General features: G+C 37.3%; 1 protein-coding gene across 4 annotated transcripts in view; it reads right to left on the bottom strand.

Annotated features, from left to right (window-relative positions):
- The window catches only part of DIAPH2 (diaphanous related formin 2), a 1,008,160-nt gene that overhangs the window by 262,985 nt on the left and 723,660 nt on the right, over window positions 1–21,515 (bottom strand). For all 4 annotated transcript variants that reach the window (XM_004377544.2, XM_023732386.1, XM_023732385.1 and 1 more), the window contains one exon: window positions 3,839–4,003. In XM_004377544.2, coding sequence (XP_004377601.1) covers window positions 3,839–4,003 — 165 coding nt within the window. The remainder of the gene's footprint in view (window positions 1–3,838; window positions 4,004–21,515) is intronic.

Raw genomic sequence — 21,515 nt, forward strand, 5'->3', positions numbered from 1 at the left:
CTTTAAACTCACTATGAAACAGGAACATGGTATAAGCACAAATGATTGACTGAAGTTGGTGATGTTGATTTAGGAGTTTTCGGCTTACAGGTCAGGTGTAAAACCCTTAAACTTGCTTGTCAAAGTCACTTGTCAAATTCCTATGGATTTTTCCAGGCTCTATCCAAATGTCACTTTCTCTACGGAGGCTTCTCTAGCCACCTCAGGCAGAGTTACCCAGTTTTTCCTTTGCTTTATTACATCACCTTAACATATATCCATGGCAAAGTGGTTAAACAGCTCGGCTTTTACTCAAAAGATTGGCAGTTCAAATCCACCAGTCACTCCTTGGAGCGGCTATGGGGCTATGGGGGCAGTTCTACTCTGTCCGATAAGGTCGCTATGAGTTGGAATGGACTTGAGGACAACGGGTTTATGGCAGCACTTAGCAAATAATATTGCATTTGTTTGTCTGTCTCTCTCCACCGGTGGCTAGAGAGGAACTATTCTCTTCCTTTTATCTCTGACCTAGAACATTACTGAAATCAAGTAGGTTCTCAAATAATAAAAGTAACAATTGAACGGATGGATGGAGAATAATAATACTCTACATCTGCACAGCATAGGCTATGAGGTATTTTCATCCAGAATTTCTTATTTGATTCTGACAACAGACCAATGAGGAAGTTATGGCAGGAATTAATATCGACATTTTAGAGATGAGAAAACCAATGCTCAGAGAGGTTACATGACCAAGTCAAGTTCAAAACAGCTAATATGTTGTACAGCTCTTTCTCATGTCAGCAAGTTGATAAAAATTTGTAGATAGAAGTGATAACAGTAGTCTTATGTAAGGCAGGGATGTTCATGGCTGGCCAGGACTGTGCCAGGTGAGTACTTCAGATGGTTGACACATTTTAGGATGTGGTTACTTGTTTTGAAAGCCTGGAAACTCAATCTTAACACATTCTCAAGAATTTAAGTTAAATGCACATAAAACTGGACATGACAATGCCAAATTATTTACGATGAGAAAGATTTGTGACAAATTCTTTCCCTGTATTCAAGGTATGTCCCCCCAAAAATGTGTGTATCAATTTGGCTGGACCATGATTCCCAGTGTTGTGTGGTTGTCCTCCATTTTGTGATTGTAATTTTATGTTAAAGAGGATTAGGGTGGGATTGTAACACCACCCTTACCCAGGTCACATCCCTGATCCAATGTAAAGGGAGTTTCCCTGGGGTGTGGCCTGAACCACCTTTTATCTCTAAGAGATGAAAGGAAAGGGAAGCAAGCAGAGAGTTGGGGACCTCACACCACCAAGAAAGCAGTGCTGGGAGCAGAGCACATCCTTTGGACCCAGGGTCCTCGTACGGAGAAGTTCCTAGTCCAGGGGATGACTGATGACAAGGACACAAGGACCTTCCTCCAGAGCCGACAGAGACAGAAAGCCTTCCCCTGGAGCTGACACCCTGAATTTGGACTTTCAGCCACTTCACTGTGAAGAAATTAATTTCTCTTTGTTAAAGCCATCCATTTGTGGTATTTCTGTTATAGCGGCACTAGATAACTAAAGACAGGCAGTGAAGTCGGTGCAGAGAAAAAGACAAAAACATATCCTCTATATGTTTGTAATACACACGATTCTGCCATCTCTGAAATTCTGATCATGGCTCACAGACTTAAAGACAACTAAGTTCTTAGAGTGCAATTACTCCAACCTCTTCGTTAAAAAAAGAAAAGAAAAATGGATACCCAGATAGAGAGGATAAATGACTTACCTAAACCCACACAGCTTGTTAACGGCAGCACCAAGGCACAGCATTAGGTCTTCTTAACAGTTGTATCTTTACATTTTTTAACAAGTTATGATTTAGAAGTTTTTATGGATTAAATTGTGTCCCCCAAAACTATGTGTTGGAAGCCTAACCCCTACACCAGTGGATGTAATCCCATTTGGAAACAGGGGTTTCTTTGTTATGTTAATGAGGCCATATCAGTGAAGGGTGTCTTTTAAACCAATCACTTCTGAAATATACAAAGAGTAGACTAGGCACAGAAACAAGCAAAGACAAACTGAGGAAGATAGATGCCACCTGAAGATCCTTTAGGAACACTGCAGTTGCAGAAGCTAAAGGAGACAAAGATCTTCCCCCAGAGGTGACAGAGAGAGAGCCTTTCCCTAGAGCCGGTGCCTTAAGTTAGGACTTCTAGCCTCCTGAACTGTGAGAAAATAAATTTCTGTTCTTTAAAACCACCTATTTTTGGCATTTTTGTTACAGCAGCACTAAGAAACTAAGACAGAATTCATACAAGCATAGTCCTTAGCAAGTCTTAGCAGCTGACTACTATGAATACACATAGGCTGTAACATAGGAATTATCCTTGAATATATGCCGTAACATGGGAGGAATCATCCTTGAACATATGCTGTAACATGGGAGAAGAACACCACATAGCACTCTGTGTATCGGGGGAGGGGAAACACGATGTGACAGGTAGTGTTTCAGGACCCAATCCATGTTAAAACAAGGTACTTTTTAATAAAGATTGGCAATATTAATTATATTTAATTCTTTTTAAATTTCTATTCACCCACAGACAATGATGTTACAAAAACAATTTATCCTTTCAATGTGTCAACATATTTTGTTGAAATGAATCCAAGTGTTCCTGTTGTATTTATAACTTTTAAATTTTGAAGATGGTTTGACGATTTTCACTTAGGCTTCTTCCCATTTCTAGTAGAACATGTTCCACTAGTTACTGGACAGCTAAAAAGTTAAATTATTAAAGAATAAAAACCAAAGACTAAAATCAGATAATATCACACCAAAAAAGGGGGAAATGAACGTATTTACGAAAGTTTTTGGTATAGATTTTATTACTAAAGCTGTTTAACTTTGGGGATGTGTTGTAGGTTATATGTCCTAGGTTAGTAGATGAAAACAATTTGCTTTCCACAAACATAACTGCATTTCAGAAATTGTGCAATTCACACCAAAATCAAATGATTTCATGGGGAAACACCATTGAGGGAGTCTTATTTAACAAATAACTGCTTTGGGAATAGAAATATACCTCAAACTGCAATTAACTGGTTTGTTAATTTATCTTCCCTGCTGGGGACAATCGCTCGAGTTACTTCTTTGAAATATATGGACCTTTACCGGTTTGATATCACCTCTTTGCATGTCCTTCTGTTACTATCATAATCAGAGTCTGTGCTCTTCCTTCCATTCCTTCCCTGGATGCAGAGGAGATGTATTTCCACAGTATTTTTACAGCAAAGCCTTTGCTTCCCTCTAGGATCATAACTTATACCGATTTCCCACCTCCAATTAATGCTGGTATTTACTGTTATCCCCAAGAGTTATAGATTAAAACAAGAGCCCGCATACTAAAAGAAACTTTAGGTATTCAAGGTCAATTCCCATAGTCTAATTCAAAATCAGTTTCTCATATAGGCTATGAAAAAAACTTGTTCATAAATCACAGCATTTTAATGTATTAGATGAAAGATGATTCTGAATATTTTTTAAGCTAGGTGAAATTCAAATATTATGTTGTATAAATATCAGCATCATTTAAGTACCAAATCATTCATTTTCTATACAATTTCAGTAGAATATTTCCCATGTGTACATAAAGTTAAAGATAATTCATTTAGGTCCCCATTGTATGCTAAGCCAACCAACAATTTTTATCCATATCATAGGTATATACTATCTGTCATTTCCTGTTATATGACTATAACATGAGATCAATGTGGTCAATAGGTACACAAAATGCCAATAGAAGAAGTTATTTGAAAATAAAAGCAACAGGCTTGGTAATGCTTTGAGATGTACTACTCACCAAAAAGAGAGTTCGGAAGTTGCTGAGATCACCAAAAAACTCTTCTATGCTCACTGTGTTAGAGTCAAAAATGAAATATTCTCCAAGATTCTCATAGAGCTTTATCATGTTGCTGTGCATGGTGAACAGTTTGTCATATTGGTCTCTGGCAATCTTTGTAAAGCTGTAGCTTTGAGTTAAGGAGCATGATCCAATTATATCTCAAAGGCAATCAGTAGATACTAAGATTAAATTATACTATCATTTATGTAAATACTTGTTATAGTCACATTGGTTAGTAAGTTTTTGAATATATATTCAACAGAACTATTTAATGTAGAACCATGCAGATGGGAAATACCTAGAACATGTTTGCTAAATGAAAATATGTAAGTACCAGAAAACTGCCTCATATTTCATGAACAAGGTAGAGTAGAAACAAACAGAAAAAAAAATTAGTATATATGTATATACATATATATGTGTATATATATATCGTTTCTGAATACACATATTCTACATAGATATAATGAACCAGTTGCTGTCGAGTAGATGCCAACTCATGGCGACCCCATGTGTGTCAGAGGAGAACTATGTTCCATAGCGTTTTCAATGGCTATGATCTTTTCGCAATAGATAGCCAGGCCCTTCTTCTGAGTTGCCTCTGGGCGGACTCGGACTGCAAACTTTTTCATTAGTACCCAGCTCTAGAATTTTAATTACCCAGTGGGCTTGTTAAAACGCAGATTGCTGATTGCTGGCCACAGCCCAGGAACCTGAAAATGACGTCTAATAATGCTGCTGGTCTAAGGACCACATTTGGAGTAGTACTGCTTTAGAAAATTAAGTAGAAGCTATTATCTCTATAAATTAAATAGGTAATTGTTTTGAAACTTTAACAAATGAGTAATGATGATAATAATAATAATAACCACCATGTATCAGTCAGGGTTCTCCAGAGAAATAGAACCAAGAGAGATTTATCTTAAGGAACTGGCTCACAAGATTGTCGGGGGCTCGCAAGTTGAAGTTTGTAGGGCAGGCAAGCAGGCTGGAAATGAGGCAGAATTTTATACCGCAGTCTTGAGGTAGAATTTCTCCCTCCCTGAAAACCTCAGTTTTTGCTCTTAAGGCCTTCTAATGACACGATGGAGCCCACTCACATTATGGAGTGTAATATCCTTCACTTAAAGTCAACTAATTGTAGATGTTACAAGTTAAAAAGCAAAGATGTCACTTTGAGGACAAAGATGCGCCTGACCCAAGCCATTGTATTTTGAATCAACTCATATACATGTGAAAGCTGGACAATGAATAAGCAAGACCAAAGAAGAATTGATGCCTTTGAATTATGGTGTTGGCAAAGAATACTGAATATACCATGGACTGCTAAAATAATGAACAAATTTGTCTTGGAAGAAGTACAGCCAGAATGCTCCTTAGAAGCGAGCATGGCAAGACTTCGACTCACATACTTTGGACATGTTATCAGGAGGGACAACTTCCCGGAGAAGGACATCATGCTTGGTAAAGCAGAGGGTCAACGGAAATGAGGAAGACCCTCAACAAGATGGACTGACACATTAGCTGCAACAATGGGCTCAAACATAGCAACAATTGTGAGGATGGCGCAGGACTGGGCAGTGTTTCGTTCTGTTGTACAAGGGGTTACTGTGAGTCAGAACTGACTCAATGTCACCTGACAACAACAAAACAACAATTGTGGATGCTAACCACATCTGTAAAATACCTTCACAGCAATACCTACATTAGTGTTTGATCAAATAACTAGATATTATAGCCTAGCCAAGATGACACATAAAACTAACCATCACATTCCACTACCAAAGTATAAAATAAACCTAATACACCCACTCCTCACTTACTGACATGGTCAGATTCCAAAGAGCAGGTCACTATGCAAAAATCGGCATTATGGGAAAATGGAGATGACCATGTAAGATCACAAAATGGAGGATGACTACATCATTACAATATGGCCAAATTACAGCATTACAATACAGCCAGATTACATCATTACATAACTGCCAAACCACTGAGAATCATGGTCCAGCCAAGCTGACATATAACCTTAACCATCACAGCCAGCGTTATTCTCGCCTCGCACTTCGGTGTTCATTACAGCCAGACATATGTCCTTAATGGGCAAAACAGTAGGAGAGTCGACTTTTTACCACTGTCATAAATGCAAAATGTCAGATAACAAGACAGTCGATAAGTAAGGAGTAGGTGTATATAGTCCTACTAATGGTATCTCACTATATATAAATTTGTACTTACCAAACTAAATTATCCTTTTTTCCTGATTGTAGAAGATATATAGATGATGATGTGTTATGTTTTGAATCATGTCCCCCAAAAAATGTGTGTATCAATTTGGCTGGGCCATGATTCCCAGAATTGTGGGGTTGTCCTCCATTTTGTGACTGTAATTTTATGTTAAAGACAATTAGGGTGGGATTGTAACACCACCCTTACCCAGGTCACATCCCTGATCCAACGTAAAGGGAGTCTCCCTGGGGTATGGCCTACACTACGTTTTATCTCTCAAGAGATAAAAGGAAAGGGACCCAAGCAGAGAGTTGGGGACCTCATACCTTCAAGAAAGCAGTGCAGGGAGCAGCGAGCATCCTTTGGACCAGGGTCCCTGCGCCGAGAAGCTCCTAGTCCGGCGGAACACTGATGAGAAGGCCAAGAGAGAGAAAGCCTTCACCTGGAGCTGACACCCTGAATTTAGACTTTTAGCCTACTTTACTGTAAGGAAATAAAGTTCTCTTTGTTAAAACCATCCACTTGTGGTATTTCTGTTACAGCAGCACTCGATGACTAAGACATGATCCTTACAGCCAACTTAGAAATACAGAAACATAAATAAATCAACTACAATTTCCAACAACTCAGAAATAAGTATTATGAACATTTTGGAGGATTACTTTGTAATCTTTCGTATATGGCTAATAACTTTTGAATGTTAAATGACAAGAGTGCTTCAGAGAGTAATAAGCTGGTTAACCATGAATAACTAATAAGCCAAACCAATATTTTAAAATTAGAGGTAAATGCATTAAAAACTCAGTAATGATCACAAAAGAAAAATTTCTTTAGTTGAAAAAGCAATAGACTTGGAATTTTAAAAGAAGAATAACAGCTCAGTTTGGGGCAAACTATTTTAAGATCTAATACAGTATTACTATTTTGTGGTGGTATTATTTTATCAGGCACTGATAATTGTGCCTTGAAATACTTGACTTTATCAAGTTTTCTGAATTCTTCAGGGTGTTTTATTATAACCTAGGGGCAAATTTATTTTCCATGGGAACACAGCTCCAGTTTTAAAATGGAAGTCAATGGGTAAATCAGACCATTTCTGGAAAATTACTTTGCAGCTAACACTTATGGAATACACCTTGATTTTAAAAGTGAGATGCCCCCAGCTACGTATGTTCTATTTATGCTACTTAAGTATTAGCATTCACATGAGCAACACAACAACTCCTTTCCTGCTAACAAGGGACATTAAATCATTCAACCCTCAAGTCCATTTGGTGGTCAACAGACCTGAATGAATTCGCGCATTTTTTACATACTGTATTTTTTTTACAAAAGAAAAATGCGTAATACTTCGTACACATTCTGATTTTACCTTTGAGGCTATCACTACATATTTTTCTCTTTTTAAGGAAATGTTAAACATCATGTTTAAGTATTGCAGAAGTAAGACAATAGTCTTCATTTTTTAACACAGAATGAAAGTTAAGATTTTTGTTTTCCAGTCTCTTTCCCCTAAATAAAACAGACTCAGGCCAGGGACTTGCTAGGCAGAAACACTTTCCAAAGGTCACTTACTTGTAATCTATTTGCAATGCAAAGTACTAAACTGTTTGAATATTTCAGAAAGCTCAACATCTGCGCAACACAGAGAGAAAGCCAATGATAACATAAAAGCCAAAAACCGTATTGCCCATTTATCATAACACAATTTTTCACCAGCTAAAAAACGTCCTTTAAGCGATACACAATCCCATAAATTTGTTCTCAGAGAACCAAAACTGATTTCAGAAATTCTGTCTGTGTACCAAAGTGAGAAAATCTGAAAAATTCTGGGAACGGTTTATCTTACAAATAACAGATGGAAAGCAACCCAATCTCCAAGTCCTTCACTTATCTTCAAAGTTGTAAAAGGGATTAGATGGCATGAGTCAGCACCGTAATTTTTCACAATTGCAAACACATCACCAAATCCTACTTGGGACAGCAGGTGAAAATGAACTGGACAACATCTATTCTTTTCAGCCTTCTGTTTCATTTAGGAAATTTTGTTGTGTTTTATTCTATTCTTTTTTTTTTTTTTGGTGCAACCACTAAATACAAGGTACTGGTTACTAAGCACTGTGACTAACACAATGATCATTAAAACCTAATCCCCAACTACAACAAGTTTATGATCTACTATCCCTAAGAATTCTACCGTCATTAACTTGCATTTGTATAGAGCTTTACAGTTTACAATATGCCTTTCCACCCATTATCTCCCATGGATATTATTTACAATAAAAATGACCTTTATGTTGCCAAATCCACTGTTTACTCCTCTATCCTCCTTTGAATATCTCAGCAACATCCTATACATTTAGACACTTCTCTTAGTTTCTGTGACATACACTCCGATGTTTAAAAGGTTTTTTTTTTCTCTTACCTCCTGATACCTCTACATTCTCTGCTTAGTTGATCTCAGCCATTCTCGTGGCATTAAATACTATCTGTATGTTGATGAGGAGCCCTGGTGGCCAGTGGCTGCTTACCAAAAGGGTCAGCAATTCGAACCCACCAGCCACTTCGCTGGAAAAAGATGTGGCAGTCTGCTTCTGTAAAGATTAAACCAAAAAAAAAAACAAGCCCATTGCTGTTGAGTCGATTCCGACTCATAGAGACCCTACCGGACAGAGTAGAACTGCCCCACAGGGTTTCCAAGGAGCAGCTGGTGGATTTGAACTGCCAACCTTTTGGCTCACACTTGTAGCTCTTAACCACGACCCTATGGGGTAGTTCTACTCTGTCCTATAGGGTCGCTATAAATTGGAATTGGCTCTATGGTAACAAGTTATATGTTGCTGACACCCAAATTTATATATCTAACCCCAGTCTCCTTCTTCTGGAGCCCTGGTGGCACACTGGTTAAGAGCTCAGCTGCTAACCAAAAGGATGGCAGTTCGAACCCACGAGCCGTTCCTTGGAAACCCTATGGGGCAGTTCTACTTTGTCCTATACGATCACTATGAGTCGGAATCGACTTGAAGGCAATGGATTTGGTTTGTTTTTTTGGTATATGATCTGGCTTCTATTCACCTATGCAACCTAATCTCATGCCATTTTCCTTCTTAAGCACTATGTGTAGCCACATTAATCTTTCTTCTGTTCCTTGAAAATACTAAGCCTTTGCACTTGTTCTTTCTGCCTAGAATGTTTCTTAGCCACCAGGTCATTCGATCTCAGCCTAAATGTCACTTTTTTTAGAGTGGCTTTCCCCAAACATCCTATCTAAAATACCCACCCCCATAACTATTATTCTGGTCTATTTTATTTCATTCTGAGCACTTACCACTTTCTGATATCTCTTTTATATACAGTAGTAAAACCTGTGAGAGCCAGAACTCAGCAGGACTGCCTTGTTTTTCTGGGTCTTGCCAAGTTTTCTGCCTTTAACAGGGTGCAGTCACCAATTTTCTATTGTTCTCTATTTAGTGGAAAATATTTCACTTAGTAGAACTAAAATCAACAATGATAATAAAGATAACATCTAACTTTTTTTTTTTTTAACTTACTCTGTACCAGGCACTGTGGAATGCTTCCCATGGGTTAACTCATTTAATTCTCTCAACAGCTTTCTGAGATAAGAATTTGACCAAGGTCACACAGCTGGTAAGTCATAGCAATAGAAGCAAACTCAATAGAAACAATCTGAAGTGTGGCTCCAGAGCCCATGTACTTAACCACTATGCTATACAGCTTCTTGTTAAACATTTGTTGAAAGAGGGAAGCTTCATTATAACAGTGCGTTGGAGAATGGGTCCTGGGTACTTAAGCTAAAATCCCTTTTAGGGTAAGTGTTCATTGCAAGGTTTATAAACTAAAATATGCGCATCATTTTAAAACACAAGCTGGTAAAATGCTAACCTTTTGAAAATATCATTAATTTTAAATCATTTGGTGTCAGAAGAACTAGGTGGTGCCCGGCTACCACCAATGACAGGGAACACAACAGAGAGTCCCTGATGGAGCAGGAGAAAGGTGGGGTGAAGAACTCAAATTCTAGTAAGAAAACCCAGACTTAATGGGCTGACTGAGACTGGCAGAACCCTGGAAAGCATGGTCCCTGGATTCTCTATCAGCCCAGAACTAAAACAATTTCTGAGGCCAACTCTTCAGACAGGGATTGGACTGGACCGTGGGACATAAAGTGATGCTTGTGAGGAGTGTGCCTCTTAGCTCAAGTAGATACAAGAGACTAAATGGACAGCTTCTGTCTGCAGGTGAGATGGGAAGGCAGAGAGGGTCAGGAGCTGGATGAATGGACATGGGGAATCCAGGGTGGAGAGGGGGAGTGTACTGTCACAGTGTGGGGAGAGCAATCAGAGTCACATAACAACGTATGTATAAATTTTTTTATGGGAGACTAACTTGAAATGTAAACTTCATCTAAACTACAACAATAAAAAAAAACATTTGGTCTCAGTCATGAATCTAGAAACTTAGTTTATAAAACATACCTCATAGATTCCACAAAGCATATTTGTACTAATTCATGAGAAAATCTGAACTAGGGAAGCAGTCTTCACAATTACTTGGGTATTCATGTACTATATAGATTGTCTAAAACTTTTATCATCTATGTTTTTGTGTGACCATATAGAAATTTATAGATTATATTCCTTAGACTATAGTAACAGAACAGTATGGACTTCAATTTCACCTAAGATAGCTGTAATTCACCCAAAGGCATGTATCCAAAGAGCAAGTGATTTCTTTACATTTTATATTGTTTTTTTAAAACTATTTTAGGTACCCCTACCTACCTATCTGTAAGGTGGTTGGAGGTAGATGTCATACCCCTTGCCCTCTAAATGGTAAAATAGCATTCCTTCATTAAACACTAGACAGAGAAAACTATCATTTTCCTTAATTTTAATGGGAAGAATAACTGCTAACACAGAAAACCTGTTCCACTAGAACTGGAATAAGTGTTAGCAGAGTACTGGGGATGAAGGAGTTTATGTATCCCACAGCTAATTGAGTCAAATCAGTTCATACAATTTCTCATCTTCATAGGCAATGTATTAGCTACTTATAATTTTGATTAAAAGCATCAAATATAAAATATCATTACTGCTGGATTGTTGAAGAACATGGAAAAATCAGCTTTAGAGCCACTTAACCTTCACACAAGCTTTAGTTAGCAACATGGCATAATTACCCATTTAAATAAAAGGAAGTCACAAATATACAATCTATTGAGGAATATAGATTTAATTTTTTTCTTTCCATATCCTGTCAGGAAAGAATCATCTAAATATTAAAAACAAAATATGAATTTTTCCATTTGATTTGAATAAATAATTTTTTAGTCAGTAATTATTAATATTTCAAGGAAATAGCATTTAAAAATAATGTTAAGGCATAATTAAAGTAGCTGAAATTTACTTACAAACCACATATTAACTGATGAATATGGGTTGACAAATGTTTTAAACTATGAAACACTAACAAGGACAATAGGAATGCAAATATTTTTCATTTGAGTTCAACATACATACTTTATAATAGTTCATGATAAAAACTTAAAAATTTCTTTTAAAAATCAAACTCAAAAATTCAGGCATAGGATATTTAAATAATATAACAAAGATAACAGTCAATAGGAAAGATTTGGAACCAAATAGGAGACAATTACGCTATGGGAGAGATGAAAATATTTTATAGTGATCTCACTTATCCAAAGATGGTGTTATGGATTGAATTGTGTCCCGCAAAAATATGTATTATAAATCCTAACCTCTGTTTGTGGTTATAATGCCATTTGGGAATGGGTTGTCTTTGTTATCTTAATGAGGCAGGATTAGTGTAGGGTGTATCTTGAGTCAATCTCTCTTGAGATATAAAAGATTAAACAAGCAAGGTAGGAGGCAGAGAAAGGGTTAGACAGATGCCAAGACACATGGAGATCTCCAAGGAACCAGGAAGCAGGAGCTGAATAGACAAGGGCCTTCCTTCAAAGCTGACAGAGAGAGAGACTTCCCCTAGAGCCAGCACCCTGAATTTGGGACTTCTAACCTCCTAAACTGTGAGAAATTAAATTTTTATTTGTTAAAGCTATCCACTTGTGGTATTTCTGTTACAAGCAGCACTAGATAACTAACATAGCTGGATATAAAGAAAATGCTTTTAAATTACCTTTCAGTTAAAGCCACAAATGTGATAGTTATTATACAGGTAAGAAGTATACTCAGCCAGCACTCAACACTCTTACTTTTCTCTACCCGCTTTGTGCCTTTTGTAGATATTTCTTTTAGCACTTCTTTTGAAGACATAATCTATCTTGGCAGTCTTGGACACTGAAGAGTAATTTTTTTCATTCATTGATTCAAACACATTTATGGAGCCTACTATGTGCCAGATATCTTTCAGGTGCTGCGAATATACAGCAGTGAATATTCAAACAAGGTGCTGTGGATATATTAATGAATATTCAGACAAGGTCGCTGGTCCCTGCCTTCATGGAGATTACAGTTTAATGGGGGCAAAAAAAGATTACAAATTAGTGGGGAAATACGTACATTAAACAAATAAAAACATTTTTTAAATCACAAATTCAAAAATGGGACTACAAAGTTGAGGGAGTTATAAGGGTGTATATTTTGGAGACCTAACTTAGACTTGTGTGTTTGTACTGTGTTGGGCAGTCCTGTATCCAGGAATGCCTTTTAAAGAGTAAGACATCTGAACTGAAACCTGAAAGGTGAGAGCCAGGAGAAGGCGGTTTAGGGGAATGTGAGTGAAGGCTTTGAAAGATATTCTACGAACACAAAGGAGAGGGAACAAGGCCTGTAAGGCTAGAGCCTAAGGAGTAAGTGGGAGAGACAGGGAGATGGTTCCTGAGGTAGATACAGACCAGATTATAGGTCTATTAAGAATTTTGAAAATTTTCCTAAGAAAAATGTAAGTCATTGAAGAATTTTAAACTGAGAAGTGAGAGGATAAAATTTCCTTTATTCAAAGGAATAAAAAATGTTAGCTAAATTAAAATACACACACATTATCACCACCACCACCACCACCACCACCACCAATAAAAACCAATAAACTTAGGACTAAAGGAAAACAGAATACTGTCCAAATGATAGTCTTCTTGCTAGTTCCTGGCTACGGAAAAGAAAAAAAAAACAAAAACAAATCCATTGCCATCAAGTCGATTCTGACTCATAGCGACCCTACAGGACAGAGCAGAACTGCCCCATAGGGTTTCCAAGGAGCGACTGGTGGATTCGAACTGCCAACCTTATGGTTAGCAGCTGAGTGCTTAACCACTGCTGCGAAGGGTATATATTATTAAGATATTTTACTGTACAATTAAATGTTTTTGATAAATTATTAAGAATGTTACACAGAATCCAAGGCAGTTTAAAAAATAACAGATGTTAGGCAATACATGAGGAGCCCCGGTGGTACAATGGTTAAGTGCTCAGCTGCTAACCCAAAGGTTGGTGGTTTGAACCCACCACCTACTCCATGGGAGAAAGCTGTGGCAGTCTGCTTCCATAAAGATTTAAACCCTATGGGGCAATTGTCCTCTGTCCTGTGTTGTCCCTATGAGTCAGAATCGACTCCATGGCAATGGGTTTGGTTTTTTGGCTTGGAGGCAATACATAACTAACAGGATTGGTACATACATAGTTACTTGTCAGAGTAACTTACGAGTTGTGATTGTAAAATTTTGACATTGAGGTATATATTTTGGAATGTCCATATTACTACTTAATATTCGTAGTATGCATACACAGATGTTAATTAATAGATTGAGTCCTACCTCCAGCCCTGTGTCATATTCAGCTTTTACCATCATTTATCATGTGGCTACAATGAATAAGGAACTGGGCTAGAGATTAAGTAGAGAAAAAGAAAGTAAGAGTGATAAGACATGGCTTATAACCCTCAATGAATTTATAAACTAGTGTAGGGAGACAGATAAATAACAGTAGAGCAGCAGTAGCAACAACTAATGTTTATCGAAGTCTTACAATGAACTAGGCACTGAGCTAAATGGTTTACAAGCGTTATCTTATTTAACCCTCCCAGTGGCCCTATGATATACATATGCTGCTATTCCCATTTTACAGATGATGAAATTAGCCTCAGAGAGGTCAACTGACTTTCTTAGTACCATTTAGGTAGTAAGTGGTGGGTTCAGGATTGGAACCTGGTTACCCTCCTCCCTTTCCCACAATGCAATGCTATGCTCTTAACCAGTATGTCATAAGGCTTCCTTTTTTTTTTTTTAAACTGCATGGTAAAATAAAATAAGCCTCACTAAGGAATTCAATAAAGATGTGGGAAACAGAGAAAGGAGTGGTTCTGAATGAGATTATCAGAAAAGGTTTCAGTAAGAAGTTACTTTAAAATTTGATCTCGAATATTTTTCTGTCTAGAGAAAGGATTTTTCTATCCAAAGAGAAGACAGTTTAGGCAATGAGTATAGCATAAGAAAAGGTGTAAATGCATCTGGAGCTAACAGGGAATTTCGACTATTTTGGAATAACATAGTTTGGGACACAGAAGTATGCACCCAGGAGGATAAGCCTGGAAAAGTATTAAATGCATGTTAAGGTTTTCAAGTTTTCTTTGTAGGTAATGAGTAATCAGTGGTTTTTATGTAGATGGGGTAACGTGATCTGACCAGTTTTTAAGAATCTACTCTGGTTATAGCGGGAAGGATAATTTGGAGAGATGAGAGATTAGACACAGGGGGAGCTCTTAACAAGTTAACAGAAAAAAAAAAATGCAACCCACTGCTGTCAGTCAATTCGACTCATAGTGACCCTATAGGACAGAGTAGAACTGCCCTGTTAAGTTTCCAAGGAGCGCCTGGTGGATTCAAACTGCCGACCTTTTGGTTAGCAGCCATAGCACTTAACCACTACACCACGAGGGTTTCCAAGAAATTAACAGAAGAGCAGTGCAAATGGAAAGAAAGGGATGGATATAAGAAACATCGAGAGGCGGAATCCATGGGACGTGGTGACTGACTAGGTATTAGTGGTTAGAGAGAGGGAAGTGCTGAGGAGGCCATTTGAGCTTCTCTAGCTTAGGTGACTTAAGAGTATGTTTTGTGTATGCTTGTTTTTTTTTTTAACTAAACTTGGGAGACAAGAAAAGGAGCACTCTTTTGGCAGGGGGTGGGGAGAGAGAATAATGACTAGTTTTCCGCATACTAAATTAGAGATCTGCCACCAGTCTGTCAGCTTTTTGTATTGTGGTGGCTTGCATGTTGCTATGATGCTGGAAGCTATGTCACTGGTATTTCAAATACCAGCAGGGTCACCTATGGTGGACAGGTTTCAGCAGAACTTCGAGACTAAGACAGATTAGGAAGAAAGGCCTGGTGAACTACTTCCAAAACTTAGCCAATGAAAACTCTATGGATCACAACAGAACATTGTCTGATATAGTGCTAGAAGATGAGCTCCCTAGGTTGGAAGGCACTCAAAATGCAAAATGGCCACAACAATGGACTCAAGCATACCAAAGTAATGTTCTGTTGAACACGGGGTCAAGAGTTGGAGCCGACTTCGCGGCAACCAAGAACAAGTCTGAGATATCAGTGGAACACTGGGATGATAAATTCTAATAGACAGCTGGACATATGTGAAGCCCTTGGTAAACTAGAGATCAACTTGTATGACAGTAGTGACAAGTGCAAAGCCAAAGCAAATGAAGGAAAGGCAGGAATACTTCATCTTATCTAATCAGATCTAGGTCAGAACAATACCTTGACAATGTTCCATTAACATTCTTGTTAGGTCAAGGAACATCTGTTTAGTCTATATATGCTTGACCTTGATATGTTCCCCCTCAAATACAGAATATTCTGAAATTCTAAGTCTAGCTAAGATAGCAAAATATCAGATCCCACAGTATGTGCTAGGAGTTTCCAATGATCATGAAAGACCATCTTATTACAAATGTTAAGGAGGGCTTATTTTATTCTAGGCAAAGGTATAGTCAATGGGAATTTTGCCACAGGGTAGCTTCCTGGAAAATTGAGTTTTATTGTTTTGAATAGTGATAGGGTTAAGGTATAAAGAGGTTTAAAAAATATTACTACAGACTCAAGAATAAATGTATAGGTGTGAAATTAGTTAGAAATGGTGATATCGAGTATCTGAATATCACTTTAAAAAAAAAAACAACAACCCTGTTTCCTTCAAGTAGATTCCAACTCATGGCAACCCCATATATTACAGAGTAAAACTGCTCCATAGAGTTTTCTTGGCTGTAATCTTTACGGAAGCAGACCGCCAGGTTTTTCCTCCATAGAGCTGCTAGATGGCTTTGAACCACCAACCTTTAGGTTAGTAGTTGAGCACACACCTGTTCGCCACACAGGGACCTAAGGATCACTGTTTCTCATTACTGTGCAGTTTTGGTGCTTGTTTTTATTTTTCCCGTACCAGGAACTTTTGATACATCTGCAAGTACTTTTGATATGTCTGCTGCTTTGGAATGAACGTTGAGGTATTTGGTTTTGATTGGCCCTCTTAAAAGAATTCTCTGAATTATTTGGGTACTATATCTTTCTATTTTACCTTCTTTGTAAGCATTTTTCTTATATTTGTTTTCAAATGCCTCATTTCAGGTTTGGGAATTATTGCACTGAGTTGTAGATAGTTTCCAATCATGCTTTTTCAATCCAAGGAGTAGTTTCAAATTCAGCTGGTATTGCTTTAACATTTCTTGTTTAGCCTTCCTTACTTGACTAATATCATCAATGAAGTAAAGAAGTGGAACAAAAAGGCAAAAGTCTTCCAAACCAAGTTTACTTCTAAAAATAAGGGCCAGCTCTGTGCATGAAAAAGATTTACGAACTAAGGTCAGAGATTGAGTCCCTTTTTTGCATGTACAGGGTGTTCTATGGGATTTACTTTCCTCAATTGCAAAATAAAGCAATTAGGGTAGAAATTCGGTGAGGTTTCTTCCAATTATAAAAAACTAGATTCTACAAGTATTCACAGGTAAAATGGAAGCACCAAAAATCTTGAGAAAAAGAGAACACTTTCATTTCTTTAATGGAAACACCTGAATATATCATTTAAGCTAGTTGCTTAACTTGTATAAGTCTTCCAATGCTAGATTGAAGGCAGTTTATGTCAAAGATTATTTTGTATGTCATATAATCTCTAAAACAGGGTTAAGGACCTAGTACATACATGGCAACTTCATTCTGAATCTAACCTACAATAAAATATCTAAAAGACAAACATGTTACTGCAAAATAAAATAATGTCATTGAAACACAACCTTATATTTTCTAACCCAATTGCTTACTGAGGCCTCATATGTCTTTTTCAATCTGGGCTCTTTGTCACCCCTGACGTTTAACTTTCAACTCCTAGTTTTCTAAGCTTTGAAGAGCTATGTTCACTTATCAGAAACCATGCATGCCATCAGCTTATATCAACTTTCTTTAGATGATCATGTAACACTAACCCTAATCTCATCCTTACTTACTATAACTTCTTGCATGGTTGAAAACAAATGTATTTCAGAAGATAAAGATCTTTAATCTAATACTTCAGTTATGGCAGCCAATATTTCGAGATGTTTCCCTGAATTTATCCAATATAGGTCAACTCTGCCCTACAAGGAAAATTTATTTTTGCTAAAAAGGAATTTTCTCAGACAAATCTGTTATTTGTACTGGATTTCTTATAATCTACTCTTTATTTTTTAATATCCCTACTATATATTATATATGCAGGTGTGTGTGTACATATATATGTATATGTGTGTGCATACATACATACATATGTAAGAATTTATTAATTTTACTGGGTCACTAATGAAGTCTGTCTTTTTTCTAGTATCAATTTATGTATGTCTGAAAAAATTATGGTATTTGATTCTGAAAGACATTTTAGATGTTTTATGTGGAAGAAGCTATTCAAATACAATGGCATTACCTCCAAGGAACATTCCTTTTCTTTCCTTTGTTGGAGAGATAAAAATGTGCCCTGTGAAATTTTTCTGCTTGAGGAAAACAAACAGTAACAAAATAGCTTCAATAGTGTTCAGTTTGTCACATGGATATAAACTAGGACTGCAAATCTATCTTTAATGTATTTGCTGTCGCTAGGTGTTTCTGACATCTCAAAAAATTATGTGATCTTAGGAGCCATACATATTTCAATGTCAATGTGTTATTCAAAACTAGTACTTGGACTAAAAGGAAAAAAAAGCCAAACTTCTTCAACTTAAGACTTCTATTTAGGAGATATATATATATATCTGTGTGTGTATATATATATATACACATATATATACATGTATATATATGTATATATATTTGTATGTGTGTATACATATATGCATGTATGTGTATATATCTCCACATTTTTATATCTGAGTAGTCTGATGGTTCTGTGCAAGATCAAGATAGAGGGATATGCGACTTTTCGCATTTTCCCCTGGGCAATGTCAGTATACACAGGCTTGTGTGTGTGTGTGTGTGTGTGTGTGTGTGTGTCTGGGATGGAGAGAGAGAAAAGAAATTGCCAGTACATGTGCCCAGACAGACTCTGAGATCTACATTTTAGAGGCACTTTGTGACAATGCCGAAAGATAGCTCCTAACTGTTATGAAGCCTTACCCAGGGAACAGCAATGGAGTAAGAACTAATAGCTACAACAGAGAAATCCTGTGATTAAGCTGACCATAAATAGATAATCTGGCTGGCTCCCTCCACTGTGCTCTCCTTTTGTAACACCTTGGTGTCCCAAAGAATATGTCCTGGAGGGTAAATAGCCATTGGTTGGTCTAAAGAAATTCAGATGTAAAGATACACTCCAAACAACTGATAAAAACAAAAGCAACAAACAAACAAAAAACTGTGCCAGCTGAGTCGATTCTGACTCATAGTGACCCTACAGGACAGAGAATAACTGTTTCATAGGGTTTCCAAGGAGTGGCTGGTGTATTTGAATTGCCAACCTTTTGGTTAGCAGCCAAGTGCTTAACCTCTGTGACACCAGAGCTCCAAACAACTGATAGAACAGGTTATATATACCATTGCCTAGTTTAGTGAAACAGACAAAAAAAAAAAAAAGGCAAAACACTGTAGCTATTAATGTATGCTTCTATTGAATATCAATAGTTTAACCACTCTTATAGGATATAGTGTTTTTTACTTTTTAAAATATGAACCCTCTCCTTCAAGCTTCCCAACGTATTCTCATTTTATGGGGGTGGGGGGCAGTTATCACTCACTTATATGTACAAATAAAAATGTATCTTTTTATGCACAAATGCCCAGACATTGTGAAGACATCAGAGCAAAGTGTGCCAAAATGTTAGGCTGCTAGTTATTTTGCATAAAACATACATCCATACCTATTAACTGAGCAACAGATGGCAGAGAAAAGAAAATCAGTTAGATTGCAGTGTGGGTAAAACATACCCAATAAGTTCTGTAAAGATGCAAAACTGGACGCAAGAAACACCATACTGAGTAAGCAAATGGACTGTCTAATCTGACTCTTTCACCTTTACTGCTTTTGATTTATCCTATCTCTATAAATACATTATTATTTTTATAACGATGCTTTACAGCTGTTTTTTTTTTTTTTTGGATGGGAAGGTGGGGTTCTGGAAGGAATATGTTTATATAGCAATACATTTAGAAAATAATTTAGGAATAAAGACTTTTAATGATGTATAGTACTTCCTACTATGCACTAGTAGAGTAAAACTAATTTAGATTAAAATACAAATGTTTTAATGAAAAAAAATGATGAATATGGCTGTGCATTAATCATTTTATATTTTTAAATTTTTTTATTGTACGTTAGATGGTTTACAGAACAAATAGTTTATCATTAAACAGTCAGTACACATATTGTTTTATGATATGGGTTAACAACCCCACGACATGTCAACACTCTCCCTTCTCGACCATGAGGACCTCTTTTTTGGTGAAATTACACATAGTCAAAGTAACACCATTTTGAAAGTTTCTACATGTACAATTCAGTGACATCGATTACATTCTTCCAGTTGTGCTGCTATTCTCACTATCCTGTCCCAAATTATTCTATCACCATTATCTTCAACTCACTGTCCCCCACGCTTCCCATCAAACCTTTTGAGTTGCTGTTGTCAGTTTGATCTCACATAGATAATTATTATTATTTTTTTTTGTACCTTAGATTAAGGTTTGTGGAATAGTTTCTCATTAAACAGTTAGTTCACATATTGCCCTATGACAATGGTTAACAACCCCATGACACATCAATACTGTCCTTTCTCTACCTTGGGTTCCCTATCACCAGCTTTCCTGTCCCCTCCTGCCTTATAGTCCTTGTCCCTGGACTGCTGTGCCTCATTAGTCCTATTTTGTTTTATGAGACTGTCCAATCCCTGGCTGAACGCTGAACTTCAGGAGAGGCTTCACAACTGAGCTAAAAGGGTGTCCTGGGGCCATACTCTCGGGGATTCTCCAGTCTGTCAGGCCAGTAAATCCGGTCTTTTTTGTGAGTTAGAATTTGTTCTACATCCTTATCCAGCTCAGTCCAGAACCCTCTACTGTGATCCCAGTCAGAGCATAAAGTGGTGGTAGCCAGGTACCATCTAGCTGTACTAGACTCAGTCTAGTGGAGGCCGTGGTAGCTGTGGTCCATTAATCCTTTGGACTAATGTTTTCCTTTTATCTTATTCTCTTCATTCTCCTTGCTCTACTGCTGAGACCAGTAGAGTATCTTAGATGGCTGCTCACAGGCTTTTAAGACCCCAGACGCTACTCACCAAGGTAGAAAGGAGAACGTTGTCTTTATAAACTGTGTTATGCCAATTGAGCTAGATGTTCCCTGAAACCATGGTCCCTACAGCCCTCTTCCCAGCAATTCAGTCCCTCAGGGAGATTGGAAATGTCTATGGAACTTCCATGACCTTACCTTGCACAAGTTGTGCTGGCTTCCCTAGTAATGTGTACTCTCTTAGCCTTCACCAAAGTTACCACTTATCTATTTAGTACCCCCCGCCGTACTCCTCCCATCCCTTGTAAACAACAAAGATTGTTTCTTTTTGTGTGTAAACTTTTACATGAGTTATACAGTAGAGGTCTCATACAATATTTGTCCTTTTGTGATTGACTTATTTCACTCAGCGTAATGTCCTTCAGTTTTGTTCCTCTTACTCTCCTGTGCTTAGTTCCTTTTGTTTGTGGATTACTTTTTCTTTTGTTTTTGTAGGTTTTGTTTTTACTGAGACTTTATGTTTTTCTTCTTTATTTTGATGAGTAGGTTTGTTAGCTTTCTTTGTGGTTACCGTGAAATTTACCCTTATCTTCCTAGATTTGAACCAGTCTATTATTACTTGGTATCGCCTGTCTTCCTCTCCATTAGAAGGTTCTATA

The sequence above is a fragment of the Trichechus manatus genome, unplaced genomic scaffold (assembly GCF_000243295.1).
Source record: "Trichechus manatus latirostris isolate Lorelei unplaced genomic scaffold, TriManLat1.0 scaffold00051, whole genome shotgun sequence".
NCBI lineage: Eukaryota > Metazoa > Chordata > Mammalia > Sirenia > Trichechidae > Trichechus > Trichechus manatus.